Source organism: Melopsittacus undulatus, chromosome 6, assembly GCF_012275295.1.
Source record: "Melopsittacus undulatus isolate bMelUnd1 chromosome 6, bMelUnd1.mat.Z, whole genome shotgun sequence".
Taxonomy (NCBI): domain Eukaryota; kingdom Metazoa; phylum Chordata; class Aves; order Psittaciformes; family Psittaculidae; genus Melopsittacus; species Melopsittacus undulatus.
Window position 1 is genome coordinate 67397337 of NC_047532.1, and position 21261 is coordinate 67418597.

At 40.6% G+C, this 21261-nt stretch overlaps 2 protein-coding genes across 2 annotated transcripts in view; one reads left to right on the forward strand and one right to left on the reverse strand.

Moving 5' to 3' along the window:
• Positions 1–21261, reverse strand: part of LIMS2 (LIM zinc finger domain containing 2) — a 33199-nt gene that overhangs the window by 5312 nt on the left and 6626 nt on the right. Inside the window, exons 2-9 of the mRNA XM_031053199.2 lie at positions 14520–14679; positions 13635–13701; positions 13207–13327; positions 4479–4628; positions 3480–3630; positions 1602–1694; positions 698–746; positions 442–517 (exon numbers count right to left, since the gene is read on the reverse strand). Of these exons, the coding sequence (XP_030909059.2) occupies positions 442–517; positions 698–746; positions 1602–1694; positions 3480–3630; positions 4479–4628; positions 13207–13327; positions 13635–13701; positions 14520–14679 (867 nt within the window). The remainder of the gene's footprint in view (positions 1–441; positions 518–697; positions 747–1601; positions 1695–3479; positions 3631–4478; positions 4629–13206; positions 13328–13634; positions 13702–14519; positions 14680–21261) is intronic.
• GPR17 (G protein-coupled receptor 17) lies at positions 10001–11063 on the forward strand. Its single transcript, XM_005153967.2, has one exon. It carries the CDS (start codon positions 10029–10031, stop codon positions 11061–11063), a length of 1035 nt encoding a protein of 344 aa, XP_005154024.2. The 5' UTR covers positions 10001–10028.

A 21261-nucleotide genomic window follows, 5' to 3' on the forward strand; every position in this document is an offset into this window, starting at 1 on the left:
AAAGGAAAAATGTAGGACTGCTTTGTTTTCTGTTCCTATTCTACATATTTGAAGTAACTATCACATTTTCTTTCCAAGTAATTTACGTAATTGCAAATAACGCCACTAAGGGGAGCATCCAGACTAAGGAGACATGGAGGCTGCACGTATTTCAGGACAAGCAGTTACTGGAAGTTCAGAGCCTTCTTTCTCTACTGTTCAGTGAGTTCTCCTCTTACGCACTCTTCTTATAGGACAGATTAATAAAGGAAAATATTCTAGAGAGGATGCTGAGTCCCAGCTCCTTCTGAGTTCTGAAATCAGTGGAATTACAAACACTGACTCCCCTATAGCAAAGGTATATTGCCCTTCTCAGAGGCCCTGGCTCATGGCTCCCCCAAGCCAATACACTGCCTTAGAAGTAAATGTCTCATATGGTCCAAAATGTAAACAGTGACTTACTTCAGTGTAAGCTTGATGTTGCAGGTGGAGCAGGAGAAGCAGTTCACACACCAGGCCTTGTTAAGAGCTGATACCACTGCAAAAGCACAAAATAAGAGGAAATTGCTGAATTATTTGAATTTAGATTTGTATCCAAATTCAAATGAGGCCAGATGTGAAAAGAAACACTGATGCTTTGCAACTGTGGGACTGCAACAGCTGCACTAACAAACGGAACAAGGACAGCAACCCAAATCAAGGAGAGAACAAATCTTACCATCTCCCTCTATCACATGGCTGCAGTTGTAGCAGACATCTCCAAAGAGCTGCACAGCAAAAGAAATAGGAACAGGAACTCATGTTACTGACTTGTCATGGTCCCCAAATTACACAGCTGGTGTGAACATTAAATCCTAACAAGCAAAGAATTCCCAGTCGCAGCAGCACCCAGATATACCAATTTAAGTCTTCTGAATAACTTCTCATACACTTGCCAAACAGTTTATGTGTCTTTGGATCTCATACCACTAAATACTACAAAACCTTTTTTGTTGATGCCTTACACTCTACCACTGTTATGTTATCTTAAACTCCTGCAAATGTGGCAATTTGGAGAAAAAAGGATCAGTAGAGTATGATCCTTACTGCAGACAAATATCTCCTGTTGGTCAATTACAATCATCAAAATAAAACCTTGAGCTATGTTCAAAAGAGTAACACTTTTATAAGACTAATTTATCTGACAGAAGAAAATACCAAACTCGTAGCTGCTCAGTAGAGTCATACAGAAAAACCAGGATTTGATTGTCTTTTGAAACATACTTTTCTTGTGCTTTAGACAGTACATTCATCTTAGGCCCGTAGAAGCAAGTAATTATCAAAGACCACACAGATAGTTTTGGAGTGGAATTACAAGGATTTTAATCACAGACCATGGTCAGTGGTTTTATTCTGTCAATGGCATAAAGAAAAATTAACATTCCCATGACATTTTTATTGTGTTCTCAGCATCACTTTTCACATCTACCATGAAAACCTATTTCTTCTGTTAAATCTCACTAACTTCTTAATACCACATCGCCTCTACACATTCAGAGTATGCAAAATCTGCAAAGCTTTGCATACGTAAAATGCATTTACCAGTCAGAGCAAGTACTTACAGGATACATGGCAGAATTTACCTGGTTATAGTGGGTTTCACAATAAGCTAGTCCTTTTTTCTCATAGTGTCGGTGACCCAAGAATGGCTTCTCACATTTGGCACAAACAAAATGCTGTAAAATGAAAAAAGACATTCAGTTGTAGGCAAAGCAACTGTTCCATCACCAGGGAAAAAACTGCATGGCTACAAATCATGGCTCAATATGAGACACCTGATCACAGAATCCCAGACTGGTTTGGGACAGAAGGGACCTTAAAGCTCATCCAGTTCCAACCCCTGCATGGGCAGGGACACCTTCCACTAGAGCAGGTTGCTCCAAGCCCCGTCTGACCTGGCCTTGAACACTGCCAGGGATGGGGCAGCCACAGCTTCTCTGGGCATCTTGTGCCAGCACCTCACCACCTTAATAATGAAGAAATTTTTTATAATATCTCATTTAAATCAACACCATTTCAGTTTAAAACTGTTACCCTTTTATGTTTTAATACTCAGATAAGAAAATCTTTATAGAAGCAAAAGAAAAGAGGAAATACTTAGTCTACTATAGCAATTAAGAATCATATTAAAGATCAGTAGAAGACCTGATGGAATAGCAATCATTTTGCCTTTTTACTAACAGACTTGCAGACTATTATCTTGTTTGTGTCCCTGTGACTTTGACATGCTTGTGAGGTGGGCTGATGCCAACCTCATGAAGTTTAACCATGACAAGGGCAAGGTCCTACACATGGGTCGGAGCAATCCCAGGCACAGCTACAGGTTGGGCAAAAAGGAAATTCAGAGCAGCGCTGCGGAGAAGGACTTGGGGGTGTTGGTCGATGACAAAATGAACATGAGCCAGCTTCAGTGTGCGCTTGCAGCCCAGAAAGCCAACCGTATCCTGGGCTGCATCAAGAGGAGCGTGACCAGCAGGTCAAAGGAGGTGATCCTGCCCCTCTGCTCTCATGAGACCTCACTTGGAGTACTGTATGCAGTTCTGGTGCCCTCAACATAAAAAGGACATGGTGCTGTTAGAACATGTCCAGAGGAGGGCCACGAGGATGATCATGGGACTGGAGCACCTCCTGTACGAAGACAGGCTGAGAAAGTTGGGGCTGTTCAGCCTGGAGAAGAGAAGGCTGCGTGGTGATCTCTTAGCAGCCTTCCAGTATCTGAAGGTGGCCTACAGGGATGCTGGGGAGTGAGTATTCATTAGGGACTGTAGTGATAGGACAAGGGGTAATGGGTTGAAACTTAAACAGCAGAGGTTTAGATTGGGTATAAGGAAGAAATTCTTTACTGTGAGGGTGGTGAGATACTGGAATGGGTTGCCCAGGGAGGTGGTGAATGCTCCATCCCTGGCAGTGTTCAAGACCAGGTTGGATGAAGCCTTGGGTGATATGGTTTAGTGTGAGGTGTCCCTGCCCATGGCAGGGGGGTTGGAACTGGATGATCTTAAGGTCCTCTCCAACCCTAACTATTCTATGATTCTATGATTGTGTCAGAGAGGAGAAACAGGAACATGAAACGTGGTTGATATGAATGTACTTCAAATCAGCAGTATCCCAGTTCAAGCTCTAGGAGGCTTAAATCACTAAAAACATAAGCCATTAAAAAACTTTGGAACAAGCTATGACAACTCAGCTGAAAGTTACCTAAAGAATGAGCTGAAAAAGCTTAAAAAGCAAGAACTGCACTGGCTCTGCCAAATTACAAATCTTAATACTGTTACAAACCTGTTAACTGGGGTTGGAGAGGATATATCCATGTACATCATAATAAACAGGTAAATTTATTAGTAAGCAGAGGCTGGTGTATTGGGTTTGCATGGCTAGGTTTTGGTAGAGGGGGGGCTACAGAGGCGGCTTCTCTTCCAAAATGTCTCCTGAAGGAAATTTCAGATTCAGAGAGGCCTCACCTCAACATGCCATTGCTTTCCCAGGGCATTGACCACTCGTCCCTCAATGGGCCTGCGGCAGGCTCCACAGATGGGGATTCCCATCTTGTCATGGCAGGGCAGACAGTACAGTTCTCCCTTCAGCTCCCGGGCCTCAGCAGTGAGCTCCTTCCTGAAAATACAAACATGGCACTGAAGTAAGAACACCAAGGGAAGCTCTTTAATGTGCAACATGAAGTTTTGAAAGACTAAGCTTTAAAGTTAACCGTAAGCCACAGAAATACCCATGCTACAAATGTAGACAGTAAATTAAGCTACTGAAACACAGTTATTGTCAACTCATCTTTCTAAAACTGTTTTCTCAGTTTGCCAGACAAGAGAATACACATGAAATATTACGTCTTCATGTAGATACTCTGGCAGAAATACAAGGTACAATTATGTGTGATGATGTATCATGCAAAGACTCACGTGAATGGGATAGCTTAGGTACAAGGACTACCTTAGTAGTGCTCAGTACTGAGCCATTTACTTTATTCTTCAGCACTGACAGCCAATAAGGGCAGTACTGTGGCCCAATTATATTGCCTTCATGGTAAGTAATTCAGGTCAGACAGGTATCAGCACTGTAATGGACTACACCAGAAGACTGACACAGCTCACCAAGTCATCCTTTTTTTTTCTACCCAGGAATGCGAAGGGAAACTATTGGGATAGCCCGTCCACAGCTGCCTTTGGACAACACTATTATTGCAATCTGCACACAGCCTTTCAGGTAAGTTTATATCAAGGAAATATTTCCATTTACAGTATAAAAGAGCATCACTCAATTTGAGGATAAAAGAACATTGAATGGCAAAATAAAAATGAAGTCTCTGTAGGCTTTCCAAATTCCTTTTAATTTCTCCTCATGCAATTTCTGTTGAAACATCTAAGTTGAGAACTTGGAAAGGACTGCATTGCTTGACTTACTGTTTGCCTCTCTCCTTTTTAGTCAGAGCTTAGGCTATGAGAACATACCCACAGTGGGTGCAGTTGAAGTGATCCGGATGGTAGGAATCATTCCGAAACATCAGAGGGTGCTCCTCAATTATCAGGTGGCACTTCTGACAGATGTATTTGCCCAGTCCCTTAGCTTTTTCACGGTTATGGCATGGCCTGCACAGATGCCTGGTTGGACACAGTAAGGAAAAGAAAATATTAAGAATTTCTTTTTCCTAAAACAGCACACAGTGTATGCTGTAGGATGTACTTCATGTAACAGAAGAAGTGTCTTCTGAGGTCAGACTAAACAGTTTAGTATCCTATCATTCACACCAGCTGTACATAAAAAAGGATGTGGATGGAGCAGTCACAGAGTTGTATTTCATTAGAATACTCTTCCAACATTCACCAAACATTCAACAAACCTAGTTTTACCTCAGTATTTAGGAGCTCCGAAGAGAAGCTGTTCAGTTTACTTGCCTGTTACCTACCCCTCTAATTGCAATGCTGCAGGCTGGGAAGAGTTTATGATAAAACAAAGATGACAGAGGAAAGACTTCTGTGGGGTTGTTTGTCACAAAACAGACAAGCCTGCTTAATTCCTTTCAGTGTATCACTATGTGAAACATTCACAGAGATTTACAGGTCACTCTCAAAAGGCACCAGACGAAAGGGAAAGTTCAAATGGAAAGGGTAGATTTATGGCTGAAGTAGTGGGATCTTTGCAGGGCCCCTTCCAAAATTCTGCTATGATGAATCACATACCCTTAGATCTGTAAAATGGGCATAAGAATACAACACAGATGTTGTTGTGAGACCTCAAACATTTATGACCCTCAGCTGGCAGGCGCCTGTCTAAGTGCTAAGTATCATTATTATTTCCTACAAATCTGAATCCTCCTGTCAGCAAGAGTCTCTCTCCAGGACTGGAACTACTGTGTGCCCAGACGGAGTCCAGCAAAAGCAGACAGCACCCCATTATAAGGAAACATGCAGCTGTGCTCATCTCAGCATAAAGGCATCAATTTTATTCACCACTGTCAAATGCACAGTAATTATACAGGGCAGGACACAGGGACCCTGAAGCAAGTGTCCTGAAAGAGACCCCTCTCATTCAGCTCAATTAGATGCCTTCAGCCATTTGCACTGATAAACTATTATCAACCCCTCCCCGCACACAAACCCTCTCTGCTGTCCCATAGACCCTCCTCTATTGCAAGCAAAGGGAAGTGTTGGACAGGCTAAGCTGTTACCATAGCAGCCACCCCTCTCCCTCTCCCCCTTCCCACTCCCACCATGATGGAATTATCCCATTCTGAAATGTCCTGTTGTGTCTATTAATACCAGACTTCCCCCAAACAATGCTACTCTCCACCCTCCTAAAATAATCAGGGACTCCAAGAAGTCTGTGTTCATGGCTGGGATTTCAGTAGCAGCTTTTAGTAGCACCATGAACACTGGAATATTCATACAGTATATTCATATCTATAACAGCAGCAGCAACCCCAGTGCCAGAGCTCAGCTGGGATGAAGACTTCTCTTCAGTGCTGGGGCATGCTCTCCCCTGCTCTGTTGTGTGACTGAGCTGATAATACGCTATCAGAGCTAGAAGGACGCTATATAGAGGGGCTCCCCTCTCCACCCTCAGCAACACTCCAACTGTGTGCTTGTTTGGGATCATCTTGGTTCGCTATTGCTGCTTCTACTTGGTTTGCTCTCATCAGGATTTCCTTCAGTTTTTCCCCCAAAGGACGCTATACTTCACCCATAGGACTGCACTGTAAAGAGGTAAGAGACAAACTTCTGTTAGCAGAATAATGAAGGAGCTTTCCTAACAGCATGACTTTTAGCTGATATTAATGAGATGGAAAGACACAGGCAGAGGTGGTTGAATGTATTGGAAATGCCTGAAACTAAGACATGGCAACGTTTTTGAACTTCAAAGAATAATTTCCTCACTCTGCTTTACATAACTGCTCCAAACCATAAAAGGGCCTTGTTTTAGGTACTTCTGGACCTAAGGTACATCCATTTGTACCAGGAAAACTAACAGCTGTATGGTATGTCCAGTGCTCTCTGACACTGCCTTGATGCCCACAGAAACAAGAATTTCAGCTGAAGGGTGGGAGGCTCAGCAAGAAGTGATTTTTCAGGAGAATTTCGGTCAGAAGCAGACTCTTTTTAATGACCACTTCCAGTGAACGCCATTTGACAAAGACGCTACAACCATAATCATAAAATACAACAAAATAACCATAAAACCCCCAAACTAGCATCACTCCAAACAAGAAACTGTTCAGGCTGAGAGCAAGAACAGGTATTTCTGAGATTCACTGCAAACCCTAACATATAGTTCAAATTTATCTGCAGTGGGCATTATAACAAACACTCCAAACTAGCCAGGTAACTAACGTATGATGAGCTAAGTATGTCTTCTGCCTTATTGTTTCATTCATGACATACAGAGCATCTGCTGAAAGAGTAATCCGATTGTGTCTGTACTGACAGCCTGGTGGGTTGTTATCTTGCTGGCTTCTGAGCAGAAGAGAAACAGGACATAAAATACGGTCATTTCAAATGAGCAGTGACATCCACATTACAGCTCAGCCCTGGGAGGCCTGGGATAATGGCTCATTCCAGAACAGTGCTCTGTTTAGCAATACGTAAATCACTAAATACTCACAGAACACCAAAAGAGCAATCCAAGTGGAAATTATTGGACAGTGAGTCACATTCCTAAAGGAGTTTTCTGTCTGTGGAGTAAAAGCTTCTCGCACCATATAGATTAGCACAAACTACACATTCTAGGTCATTTGGGAAAGTTTCTAGTTTGCTTTTAGCATTCACACAGTACAATAAGCTTTTTAAGACCTTGAATGCTTTTTTGTAAGCATAACAAACCAAAAAGAAAGAAAAAAACTAAGCATTAAACACATATATTTTAAACTGATAGGATAAACCCCGGCAAAAAGGAAATGGAACTGTACATAATAGCAAAGGACTTTCCACCAGTCCAGATAGGTATTAATGGCAGACTCAAAGCTGCCATCAGTGGGGAGAGAACTCTCAGCCTTTAAGTCTTGGCTATTTCAAGTCTGGCACTGACACTCAGCTGAATCTGAATCCCAGAGATCCTCCTCATGAAATGAGCTCAAACAGTTTAATGTATCATGCTGCTAAACCCCTAGTATTTAGCTTGTAAACAGAGAAAATGTCTGCTTACTGCTTCACTTCCTGAAGAGATTTAAATCATTATCCTTAAGACAAGAGACATCCCTATTTGCTCTGTTAGACAACCCTTGCTTCTGCCTTTTCAGCTGGTCCGAGTCAGCATTTACTGCATTATCAGTGTCACCATCATGAAGAGAGCCATCAAACCACCAAACACTGACAGGTGGTTATGTATCACCTGATTGCATTTTTCACAGACCAAAAGCGTATTTAAACCAAGTGCCTAACACAAAAAAAAGAGACTACACTGCCAGAACAGCAGGTGAGAGGTACCAGTGCAAATTAACAGCCAGTAAAAAGGCATGGCCTCATTGTATTTCTCCTTTGGCATGCAAGACAAAAATACATATTTAAAGTAATTCCATCCAGGGAGGACAAGCATTTGAGTATGTGACACACATACTGTCACGTACTTACTTGTGTATTACTACAACATACAAACGTCAAAGTCTTGTGCTCAAAAACACTTGCATGTTTTACTTTGTAAGGGACAAATAAACACTAGAAACAAAAAATGCAGGCTCCTCTGCAAACCAAGGAAATTCACATGGAAAACTGCAGCAGGGCATTTTCCTTTTATATACGAAAGCAACATTTCATATCTATTTTTTTACAGATAAAACATTCCTTGGGAAAAAGGGCTGTACAGTCTTCCCTGCACTTCTTGTAATTATGATAATCTGTTGCCATCTCTAGGTTTACCAAGAAGCTGGCAGCAGCAGTGAGCACCCATACACTCAAACCTAGAGTCATTTGGTGCCATAAACATGCAGGATACCCGGCAATGTGTGGTGTCAGAAGGACCCTCTGTGGCCATGTGATGACATTTCAGTTTCTGAATTTCATTCAGTCTCCCTTCTGTTGACTTTTGTCTCTTCAACTGTGAACCAAACAGAGGCGGTCCAGCAGAATAACCTCCAGTTTATCCTAGTTTTCTGTTCACCTGAAAGTGACAGCAGCCAAACAAAAGATGGCAATTACCTTGGAATTTTGTTTACATTTTTCCAATAGATGGGTTTGTCCTTAATCCCATTTAGGTTTCTCAATTAGCCACCAATATTTTTAGACATCTGAAGAATTCTGCTGGGAAGCTGGATGCATTGTGTAATGCCTTGGATCAACTGTCTAATGATGTAAGATCTCAGCATGTAGCACAGGTTCTGCCCAAGACTAAAAATATGACCTAACAATGTCAGGAACCATCTTTAAATTTAACCTCAGTCAAGGAAAATGGGTATATTTAAGGAGGTATTCAATATATGGAGAAATGGTCAATCAGTACAAAATGCAACAGTGAGCACAATTAAGGTACTTCGGTACATACTGTAACACCTCTGAGGAATCCAATAAACAGAGACGATGCTGGAAACTCAGACTGCCTGCATTTCCCCACTACCTCTACCTACAGATGAGGAATGTATAAAAAGCCATGGGCAGGTATCCAGAAAATCTTATCACCTTCTGTTGATGGTATTCGGGAGGCTGCAGACAACTGAGCTGCTACTTGGAAAAGGCCCTGAATAAGCTAGAGTGGTGTTCAGGCTTCTGAGGGAGGAAGAAAGGAGTTATGCTGGGAGAAGAATCAGCTACAGGGAAGGATAGTATTTTGACAAGTAACAACAGCATGAGCATTACTAATAATCTTTTTTGAAGCAGTTTAGTGCTTTCTGCTGTTCAAACGAGATGCTGCTACTCATCTGGAAAGTTTCTTCCTATATTGGAACTATATTGCCCTAGGTACAGGTCTGCAGATCAAATAAGTCTCAAAGATTTTCAGGAATCCTGCAGGCTTTTTTAATAACAGTAATATCTGACCTGTCTTCCAGCTCTTCTAGGAACAGGACAGATATTCTAAGCTAGGTTACCTTACAACAGATACCTGCGCTCAGAAAAGCTGACTCATTGTGAGCTCCTTAGCCTGAATCAGGCTTTCAAATTAAACATAGCAAATCCTTTCTAGCTAGACATACAGAACCCACTTCCAGTCTTCCATTAACCAGACACATAAGCATTGCACTACTCTCTTATTTAACTCATCTCAGCCCAAGTTGAAGACAAGCTCATAATCAGCTAGCCAGCTCTCTGTTGCAGTTCCTTCAACAGGAATGAATGGTCTAGAAAACACATCTAAGCAGGAAGTATTCAGAATTTTAACATAAGGGTTTAAACTCAGAGTGGCCTGTCATATTAAATACCAGTATTAGCTAACAGTAGACATCACTTATTTCCATGTGTGTGTTTTTTGGGTGTGTTTTGAGGGCTTGCTTCTTTTTTGCTTCACAAAACCAGGCTTTTGTAATATACTGTCTCAATTCTTACAGGGTTTGTTTTTTCCCTTCAAAACTGTTGTGAAAAATGAACGGTCCAGCAGATCCCTCAAACCTATTCTTTAACTGCTCAAATCCATCAAATTTCTCTTTGGAAACCTCAGAGCAATGTGGCAAAGAGACACTCCTTGAGAACATCCTTTTTGCAACTTTCTACTTTCTGGACTTCATCCTGGCTTTTGCTGGCAATGCCCTCGCTCTTTGGCTCTTCATCCGAGATCAGAAGTCAGGCACACCTGCCAACATCTTCCTGATGCATCTTGCTGTGGCTGACCTGTCCTTTGTGCTGGTACTTCCTACGCGGCTGGTGTACCATTTCTCTGGTAACCACTGGCCATTTGGTGAGATCCCATGCAGACTCACTGGCTTTCTTTTTTACCTCAACATGTATGCCAGTATCTACTTCCTGATGTGTATCAGTGTTGACCGCTTCCTAGCCATTGTGCACCCTGTGAAGTCCATCAAGCTCCGGAGGTCCCTTTATGCCCATTTGACATGTGCCTTTCTATGGGTTATAGTTGGGGTTGCAATGGCACCTCTGCTGCTCAGTGTGCAGACAGTTGAGATGAAAAACACAACTGTCTGCCTGCAGCTTTACAGAGAAAAGGCATCACGTCATGCCCTTGTGTCCTTAGCAGTGGCATTCACCTTCCCGTTTGTTACTACAGTGACTTGCTACTTATTGATCATCCGAAGTCTGAAGAGTGGGAACAGAGTGGAGAAACACCTGAAGGAAAAAGCTATCAAAATGATCATTATGGTCCTGCTGATCTTTCTGGTTTGCTTTGTACCTTATCACGTCAATCGCTACATTTACATTCTCCATTACAATGGAACCAAAACTTCCTGTGAAATGCAGCGTATTCTAGCCCTCAGTAACCGCATCACTTCCTGCCTCACAAGTCTAAATGGTGCCTTTGACCCAGTCATGTATTTTTTTGTAGCTGAGAAATTCCGTGAGGCTTTGTGCAATCTGTTTTGTGTTAAAAAGACTGTAATCTTGCCTCAAACGTATGAGGGTAAGACAAATGAAAGCTCACTGAGTGCTAAATCTGAACTGTGAACACGACTCTTGTCACTGCTTCAACTTAAGAATGCTCTATTCCACCAGAACCAGCTGAGAGTGCAAATATGCAGTGAGATAGTACACCCAGAGTCAAACTCATCTTGAGGAGGGAAGTTCTGTTGTTTTTATGGGACAGCAATTAGCAAGAACCACTCTGACAACAGAGGTTGCGTGCTCTTGTCTTACTGAAACTGCAAACACAAGCACAGTTCTACTGATTTCCAAGATGTGAAACCGAGGGCTGAACACTGAGGAACAGGGAAGGAAGCAAAAAGGCTATTAAACTCATGTATTTAAAACCAAACCAAACTCAACTCCTTAAGCATTCATAACTCTTTCTCTGCACAATGCATGCAGCCTGCTTTAACATTTTATACTGTGCCAGCTCCTGAGACACTCCTGCGACAGACCTGCCTGATGAAAGGATAGGATGCCTGCGCACTGTGTTTAAGTCCCTGAATTCAAAGCGCTTAAACATCATATGAAGAAAATTGATACTAAATGGTGGGGAAAAAAAAAAAAGACCAAAATGCTGCACTGCACCCAACCTGGACTGGAATTAAGACAGGACTTAAAAGTCTTTTACTTCTTCTCAGCATTCAGAGCTGCAGTTGAGCACTAAACTTCGCACTGCCTTTCCTATCTGCCATCTGTCATTGTCTAAAAGCTGCAGACAGAAGTTGGACAACTTTTAGTATTTTGCCTCTTTTAAGTAGTTCTTAGCAAAACACCAGGTATCTGAGTAACCCTCAAAGTAAAGAACTGCAAAGGGCTGCTTAGGAATACAGCATTCATCTTAACCACATACTGAATTATAAAAATACGAAAACAAATGGGAAAAGGGAATAGGAAGCATATGAAGGAGTTCAGTCTACTTTGCCCAGAAGAGATTTGTATCTTTGAGGTGTTTTTCAATTTTTTTTTTTGTGAATTCCCTAGCAAAGATATTCCCTCAGTACAGATAAAGTAGGGATTATCTTAACTATCCTCATTGATACATGTTGTATCCAGTGGAATATGCCTGGAAATGACAGGCACACTAGGGAAGACCAGGTACAATGAGAAGCAGGAAAAAGAACCAAAGAGTTTCAAATATTACTTCCTAGAAGACAGCTTCTATGCTATGGAGATAAATATTAAAGGAAATAATGTGATTTATACTTTTAATGTGCAGATACCTACATTTGCATATCTCTTTTCAATGCTCTTGGGAATGAACTCCTTACCGGTATAGATTTGGTCTATAAACAATGAAATCAAACATGCTTTATCTTGCTTGAAGTGCTTCAACCCTGGCTGCCTTCCCAAAACACCCTATGTGCTATCACAACAGCCCATTCTAACAAGTTTCGGTGTCACAAGAAATTCAGTAATGCCCAACTCCAGAAACCAATGCAAAGAAGTTGCATGAAGGAGGGAAGAGAAGAGAGAGTTGAGAGGACTCCCTGCTGGACAGGGTACACATGTATAGCCCTCTTTCCCTTTTTCACCATTTAGTTAGTGACAATATAATCTCTAGGAAACTAGTAGACTTTGCTCAAGACATATGAAAGCCTGAAAATAACTATGAATTGAGCAACAGTGTCTGCTAACTGCTGGATTGTTTTATTTTCTTATCATGGTATGCTTTTGTACAAGTGCCCTGCAGTGGTTTTTATTTCTTATTTCTTAATTAAATGCATTAATCAACCTTTAAGACTCATTTTTATATTTCCATATATAAAACTAATTATTTCAGAAAACCAGGGGAACAGGCTTTCCTGTAATCCTCATGTTATTCCCTTACTCTTTTACTATACTTGATTTCCTGTTCAGCAGCTTACTTGCTAAATAGCCTGCCCAGGATCACACAATCCCTTTTACTCACTTGCTATTTAGCCTTTTGCCTGAAATCCCTTTCTTTTCCAGAACCCATGCGCTATCTAATAAAATTTAAGGTTTTGCTTTCTACATGTTTCACTGGATGAAGAACACTGTTCTTCATTCCATTCCCCATCTCCTAAGAGGCTATTCCTTCAAGCTTCTTCTGTACCTTTTCAAGCTTTACTTCTCAGTGTACAACTAGCGGACCATCCTCAGCATCTCCCTATTGTATCAATAACATACTGATAAAGCTTTCAGAGCTCCTGCTCTGTGTTACCTGCCAGCATTCCTCACAAAACCCAGGTCAGCAAGTGCTACATCGCAGAGCTCACAGCGGAAACATTCTGGGTGCCAATTGTTGTTCATTGCCTTGATAACACGCCCAATAATGAACTCACCTGCAAAAGGAAAGCAACACCTTGAGATATATGCAGAGAACAGTCTTATTGAAAATCTACTGCCCTTTATAATCCTTCCACTTGAATTTCACAAGAATTAGTAGAGTCTAACTTTGAAAAATACCAACACAAACCAAAACGAAAAACCCACAAACAAAACAACTATTCCCACAACCAGGATACCTCAAAGCACTGCTGGTATCTCACTCTGTTTCCCTCCAGAGCTCCTTAAAATAACCTCTGCAGTGGTGGGAGGTTTGCACAGCCCCCTAGCTGTTACCTCACAGTAATGGCATGCACATCTTACCACATTCCCCACAGCAAGGAGCAAACAGCATCTGAAAGTCATGTTCACAGTACTTCCGACCTTCAAACTGGGAACAAAACAAGAGAGAAAGAGCCCTCATGAGTAACTGAACTACCCTCGTGTCTTGACAGTTCAGCATGATTTTCCATTGGAAAGACCAAGTCAAGGTCAGTCAAGTTTTACAGTTCTAGCCCCCCCTCACCTATTCTTAAACTTCTAAGGATCTTCCATAAGGATATACGCAGATATGGCTTTGGCCTTGTGGTCAGTTTGCTAAATTAATAGCAGTGCTACTGCAAGACAGTAAAAATCTTGAAGTGTCCAAAGCCCTTTTCCTAGAGTTGACTTCAATTTCATTATTGCTTTATTTTTTATTACTCGTGTAATTCAGAACTACTCCTCCTACACGAGGTTAAAACTCAAGGCAAATTAAGAATGCAGCATATTTAAACCAATGTGTTATTCAAAATGTGTGCTTGCACATAGTCTCTAAAAATACTTCAACCTTGTTTTTCAATAGGTCCACCAATTTTGGTTGCTTAATTGGAAAGGTTGGGTACAAAATGTCTAAAAATAAAGACCAAAAAAACCCCTTTTGCCTTATGAAATACTAAGACAAATTTTCTATTTTCATTTGAAATTCCTCTTACCCAAAGTGCAAGCACACAGTTTTTGTTGTTAGTGATGTATAGGAAGGAATGCATAAGAATTAAAAAAATAGTAAAATTAGGTCCAAAGCCCCTCCAAAAATAGCAACAAAGTTTAGACTAAGAAATTAAACATGTGAGAAAGATGTAAATTCATATCTCAGACAGAAGTTTCATCTAATTCCTTGTATTTTAATGGAGCTGTTTCTCTTCTCTTACACACAGTATGCGACCTTACCTCATAAAATAGTCCATCTGGGAACTGACGGAAACACTGAGCACAGACAAAGCAGTTTTCATGATAGAGTTCCCCATTGCTGTTGACAATCTTCTCTGCAGGATCAAATCGAGCCTGGCAGCGTTCACATACTGCATTTGCGAGAGCATCAGACATATTACTGGAATAAAGACAAGAGTAAGAACATCAGCTGTGTCACAGCAAATCACACAGTATAATGATATCATCCAAGTTTCCCCAACAACTATGAACACAACTTTTCCACAGCTTTAAACTCCCTTTTACATGAAACAAGGACCAATGAGTCAATTCAGCACTGACATTAGTTCTAAACAATGTCCTTGCTACTCACACGTGGCAGAATAAGCTCAAGTAGCAGACCTACCTATTGCACGCTTTTGGCTGCTTCCGCAGACTTTCATCCTGTTACGTCATCCTGCTAGTAGCTCATAGCAAATATCCACCATTTTAAAGAAACCAGGAGTTCCAAGAGCAGCAAACACAATGATCCTGGCTTCTTGGAATTTCTAGTCTCAGGATGTACACCTCCAAGGATTCTTTGATGTGTAATAAGCACTTATACCCCACTGCAGTCTCCCTTTCACTGTAGGGATTAATGGGGCATTTTCCCCTCTACCCAGCAATTTAGGTGTACAAAATTAATTAGAAAATAATTGCATCCAATGCTTCTGTCTTCCCAACAAATTAGTTGAACTTGTCCAAGTGTTAACAAGGTATGAAAAGAGAGAAGTTACTCTGGCTGGCTTGGCAAATGCATCAGCTACATTTCCTCAGAAAGCGAGGCTAAAAAACACCCAAGCCACACTTGCAAATCACGTAAAGGTCATTTCCTCTGTCGCCCCTAAAATGTGGAATGACACAAATCTCTTTCACAACATTTTCATGCTTGCCATCATGGCAATCTAAATTCTCTATATACCAGCAGAATGCAGCTTTAAAATCATACATAGCATGTCCAAACAGGGAAGGAAAAACGATAAGGAGTCAGTTTCTTGTTGCAATGCTGTTTTTTTTTAGCCACCAGACTGTCCAATGATATAAAAAAATCACAATTGTTTCTCTTTAAGATACAGAAAAAAAACTCTATTTTTTTGCTTTCTGGGCATCTTCTGGAGTCTATGATTCAAAAGATAGCAGGTTTATAACTGGGAATATAACTTCCAGGATGCTAAAGATCTCAGAAAGATTTGTGTAGTAGCTTTCCTGAAGCACATAATGTATAAAATGAAAGATGGCTTGGCTTAAAAGTGGTTTTGTTTTCTTTTCATACTCAAAGCTACTTTGAAGTTAATTTCCATTGTTAGTGTTATTCTACAACCTGAAATACTACCTTCCACACCTCTTCATAGAGACATTAATTCAATGAGCATGTTCCAGTAGTAGAAGATTCTCTTTCCTCTGCTCACAGGCACCCTTGCAGAAACACCATTTGTATCCCAGGGCTTTGTACTCTGAGCACAGCTAAAATGAGCAGGCAGAACTGCAGGCAGCAGCCTCATGCTCCGGAGGCAACAAAACCAGCCCTGTACTTCAGCTGGCTCAGCTGAGCCAAACGGATCACATCTGCAGCCTGTACAAACATCCTACACTATGACCTGGAGTGACCATTCCATAAAAATAGACTTTCTTTCTGCCATTGCAATCCCAAGGGTGGCAAAGACCGAGGAAGCTTCTAATAATTTCAAGGATGGAGTACTGGTTTATCAAAAATTTGTTACAACTTGTTTCCTTATTGCAGTATGAAGGAGCCCAAAAGAAAAACCCAAACAGAAAGGGACCAGATTTATGGACAAGCAGGAAATCTTGTAGTTTCATAAACCAGAGATCATAGGTTACACACAAAACCATCAATGTTTGCAGCAAAGCCAAGAGACCTAATCGGCTTAGTTTTCAATTGCTACTCTTTCAGTTACATCATGCAAAGGGTACCAGGACTTGAAAACAAAGCCTCTCCACCATGTATCTTTTCCCTCATGAAAAATTTGATGCCTGAATGCCAAGCCATGACCTAGGCAACAGCCATGACGATGAAAACCTCATGTCAACATCAGTGAAAAAGCTCCTTTGAGTTAGGGCAGAAGAAACAGGCAAACAGCGTTCCAGAGTCTCATAGTTTCCTACACAACAGCGAGTATTACACCCTACACACGAACAGCAAAGCATGATTTGAGGTGGTGTTTGTTGGGGGTTTTGTGCTTTAGTAACATAAACCAAACATTTAAAAAATCCCATGTGTTTTTTCCTTTCTCCAAATGGACTTTAACAGCACTCTACAGCCCATCACTGCCACTACCAACTCCCCTGCTGCCTGAACTCTGCAAGAACAGAGTTGCCACCATTCCAATGGCAGAGTGCAACGACTGCAGCCATGCTCCTGTATGAAACACAGGGCAAACTCACAAGTGCAACAGTTCACATCAAACACTACTGAGTGTACTTATCCTGGGAGAGACTCCCACACAAGTTGCATGCCTGTGTTGGTGAGAAAGGTAATGAAGAGGCAGGGACTCACTCATAAGAGTAAGGCTTTCAGGAGCCTCCATTCTGAAACCAGAATTTGAGGGCTGTCAAGACAGAGTAACCCCACAGTAAACCCTAACTTCTAAACAATATAAAATCTATTGGGAAATTTAAATTCCTACTGAAAGCCGAATGCACTATTATTTGCTGTTCTGTCTTCCCTTAGCACAAAGTACTACTTTGGATTAACTTTTTACATCTCAAAAGAGTAATTTACCTCATTCATTTGCAAAAGAAAGACTATCGAGAGCCCAAGAATTTATTTACTGTTCTGCTGATGCATGATGATTCAAAAGGTCCAACTTCTAACTATGGAATTTTGCTCAAGATACCCCAATACTTCTTTAACAACACAATATTATACACAGGGAAAAACCAGCAATACAGTGGGAGAGGAAGAGCAACACCAAAGGCACCCTTTTGATGGTGGTGTCAAGACTGGTCACATAAGTTTGGCTTGCTGTGTCCATCCTAAGACATTTAGATCTGAATCTTCCCACAAAGGACAGTCCCTGATATGGAGTGCTTCTTGTATTCTGTTTGCTGATCTTTTTGCAATTAGGTAAAATACAGAATCTTCCTCTGTTTTAACAATAAGCTGCTGACACAAAGACAGGAAAGGCTATTAAAACATGACCAGCTCAACATCCTGAAGTTATCCTGTCCTGTGCAAACCTCAAAAATACGGTGCTCAAACCATGCTTTTTCCAATCTTTCACGATTACAGGCCGTATCTTTAACAAATTACCAAAGTACCTACAGAAATGAGTTATTTACCATTATAATTAAGTGTGGGTTTCTCATGCTTTCACTTCTCAGAAGTATTTAATATAAAGTATTAATATAAAGCACATAAAGAGAAAAAATCCTTTTTTATAAGAAGTAAAAGTTAACTGGGAGACCCATCCTGTACCATGGGTACAGGTTTGAAAGCATTTTGCTTCCTTATTTAACTAAAGTCAGTATCTTCTAAAAACTGGTTTCACATATATTTGGACTAGCAAATGCCATATTTTCACATCATATTCTCATATAGGTTCAAGAAATTGGGCCTGTGTAATACTGTACATCTAGGGGGGGATATCAGATAAAAGGGTTGGACTCAAATACCAAGAAAGTTGGCTAAAATGATGCAGGTTCTATCCTTTTACATCCTCTTTTACACATTTGTCCACAGGAATCTAGCACTGGTGACAGGTTGGGGAAAAAAGGCAGATCTAATATTTGAACTGCAAAGAGAGTAGAAGAAAAGCTCCAGCCTTTGCATTAGTAGAATTCAGTATCTTAAACATAGACGATTCAGACAACTAGATAAAGAGGAGAACAGATGAACAGTCCCAGATTTCATCAGGTCCAAGAAAGGAACTGCAGGTGCAAGGAGTGCTTTAAACTGTCTCAAAACCTTTTGATATTTACCATCAGAGAGAGTTCTCCATCACAAGGTTGAATAAAGAATTACTTTTAATACAAAAATGGCCAATGACCTTAAAGATACTACAAAAAGAAAGAAAGACAACATTTCCAAATGGAAAAACCCAGGGAATTTTCCAAATCTCAGCACACTGACACTGCACCTATGCTAGGGAATCCTAGAGAGGTATTCTCTGCTCATTCTGGTCTACCAATAGAAGCTGGCGTACATAGAAGATACCACAATATCATAACATTTACATAGTCATTTCTGGTATGTGTACACACAGAAATGCCTAGGATAAAGTCAAACACCTAGAAAGCTGTCACTAACTGTATATATCATAGGTGCTATCAGTAGCTAAGATGAAAATCAGAACACTCCAGGAGAGGAGCTTCTTCCCACCCCCATAGCATGGTTGAGGATTTGTGGTTTCAAGTCCTTAATGTTGACCACGACAAAACCAAAAAAAATTGCCAGACAATACCAGACCTTATGATTCATTTCACAGACTAATACAAAGAAAAAAGAAAGAGGAAGGCCACCAGTTCATGAGCTTCTGCTGATAAATAGCCCTCAACTACCTTATTGTTCTTTTCATTTCAATTGACTTTTATCTAGACTTTTGCAAACTGTTTTAACTTCTTTAAGGTTATTATTAAGCTTGTCATGAAATCCCATTTGTTAAACGTATGATTTGTCATGCACTTGATAAAACTACACACACAGCTTAACAATTTCAGCATTTCTCCTTGCACTGAATTTTCAGTTCATTCCCTATTTAAGTATTTTTCCAGCTGGCTAAGTAAGAAATGTATAGTGTTTCTTTCAGCCTAGCTTCCTTGACCATACAGCCACCAATCTCTCTTAACAAGACAAACAATTTTTGTTCTTATTTTCTACACAGGGATAACCAAAGTTAAGAAAAACATACAAATGAAACTTGTGGTCACAATATGGGCAGCGCGGGGGGGGTGGGGAAGTCTTTATGGCTCCTCCTCTCTCCTTGGTGTACGAGCAACAGCAATTTGCTGTTAACAGAAGCTTGCTGCCACACATTTCAACTGAGAACAACGTCCATATGGTTGGCCTGCAGGGGAAGCCACAATCAGAGAAAGCTTTGAGACCAGCAGCAGCAATGGAAGTGTATGGGTATTCACACAGAAAAAATCCTTGTGCCACAGGTACTTTGTAGTCCCTCTCAAAACAATGCAGTATTTATTTTCAGTGAATCATGACCAGTTACTTAAAGACACACACTTAGCAGTGTTCACTCAGCTCAGGAAACATCCACAATGTAAAGAAAGGCACAGGTTTTAAACAGATTATACATTTTACACAGGAAAACCACTGTTTTATTATTAAGCATATACCACTTCATCTACAATGTGAATTTGATAAATAACTCCTTACACACATACGTTTCTCTTCTTCACTTCCATTTATCTCAAAGGAGCTAAAATAAGATGTTTGTTTACCAGCACTGATAAGACAGACCATTCCCGATTGGGTTCATCAACTATCATCCAACTAGCAGCAACACTACTTTTGGATTACTCTCATTTGCCTGAAGAAAGGACATAAATTATCAGAAATTATCAGAAAGAAGAAGCAAAAAATATCAGTAGCTCAAAAACTGTGGATAAAATACAAATAATTCAGGAGACAAAATTCCCAGACAGATTATCATCTTCAGCTGAGTACAACCAAAATATGTGGATTTATGTTTACTTTTCTTCAAGCTGATGAAATGGAGGTGACATAGAAGGCAAACAAGAATGAACCTTGTTCTCCACCAAAAACCATACTAGTGTAGTGCCAAGTACTATAAACATGCTGCTACAAGTTACAGTGAAACAGAGTTAAATAGCTGGAAGCAAACTACACTTTGACAATGTGAGGTGACTATGTCTGGGCATTTATCTCCTCATCCTTCTTATCTCCAGCTGACACTGTTATTTGTGTTCCATTGTTGCTTCCTCAGTGCTTACCTTCTTTTCTCTCACAGGTCCTTTCTATGCTTCTCACTCTTCCTGAACAGCATCCTCTCCCCTCAATGGCATCACCATTTCTTTTACTACCTTCTTATCCGCATCCTCACTAAATTCTCATACATTCACACCCACAACTTTGTGTAGGAAAAAGTGAAAATTTACCAACTAAATAATAGCTTTAGGCTAAAAGGCAAACAGTGGGAAAAGCAGGGTTCTAGTCAGGCACCTACAGTTCAAACTGAGAAACAAACCAGCTCAATCACAGGTAAGCACCAGGTCTATCTCCTGCTAAGAAAAGACTGAAATTCAAAACTTGTAACTGCTATAAAAAAACACTCCATTCCCATGTGCTCACTGAGCTCCCCAGGGACACAGACTTCAGATCCCATACTGCTGCTGCAGCTCACAGTTCTCCTAGAATGTAAGACACTGGTTTTAGTTCTTGTTCATCTCTCTCCTGCCCAAAATTAGCTTCAACTAAAACTGAAAAGTAAAGAAAAATTTTGATCCAAAGCACAGCAACAGCAATGATCAAAAGAAGCAGAGGAATTGTCTGGGAAGATTTAAGAAGCTTTGGTTGATGTGTTCTAAATAATCTCAAGCAGCAGCTACACACAAAGCTTCAGTTTCTGCTGGACTGGAGCTTACAAAAACTAAAATGAACCAGCTTACTGTTAAGGGTATAGGTGAAGAAATGCACTCCTGCACCCTACAAATAAAGGAACAGTAGAATTTAATCAACATTTTGAAAAAATTACTACATTTCACCATTTCTTTATTCCCACAGTACCTAAAT

Bases quoted from the DNA above. Each gene is read 5' to 3' on its own strand.
- GPR17 (XM_005153967.2), top strand. From the start codon at position 10,029: ATGAACGGTCCAGCAGATCCCTCAAACCTATTCTTTAACTGCTCAAAT.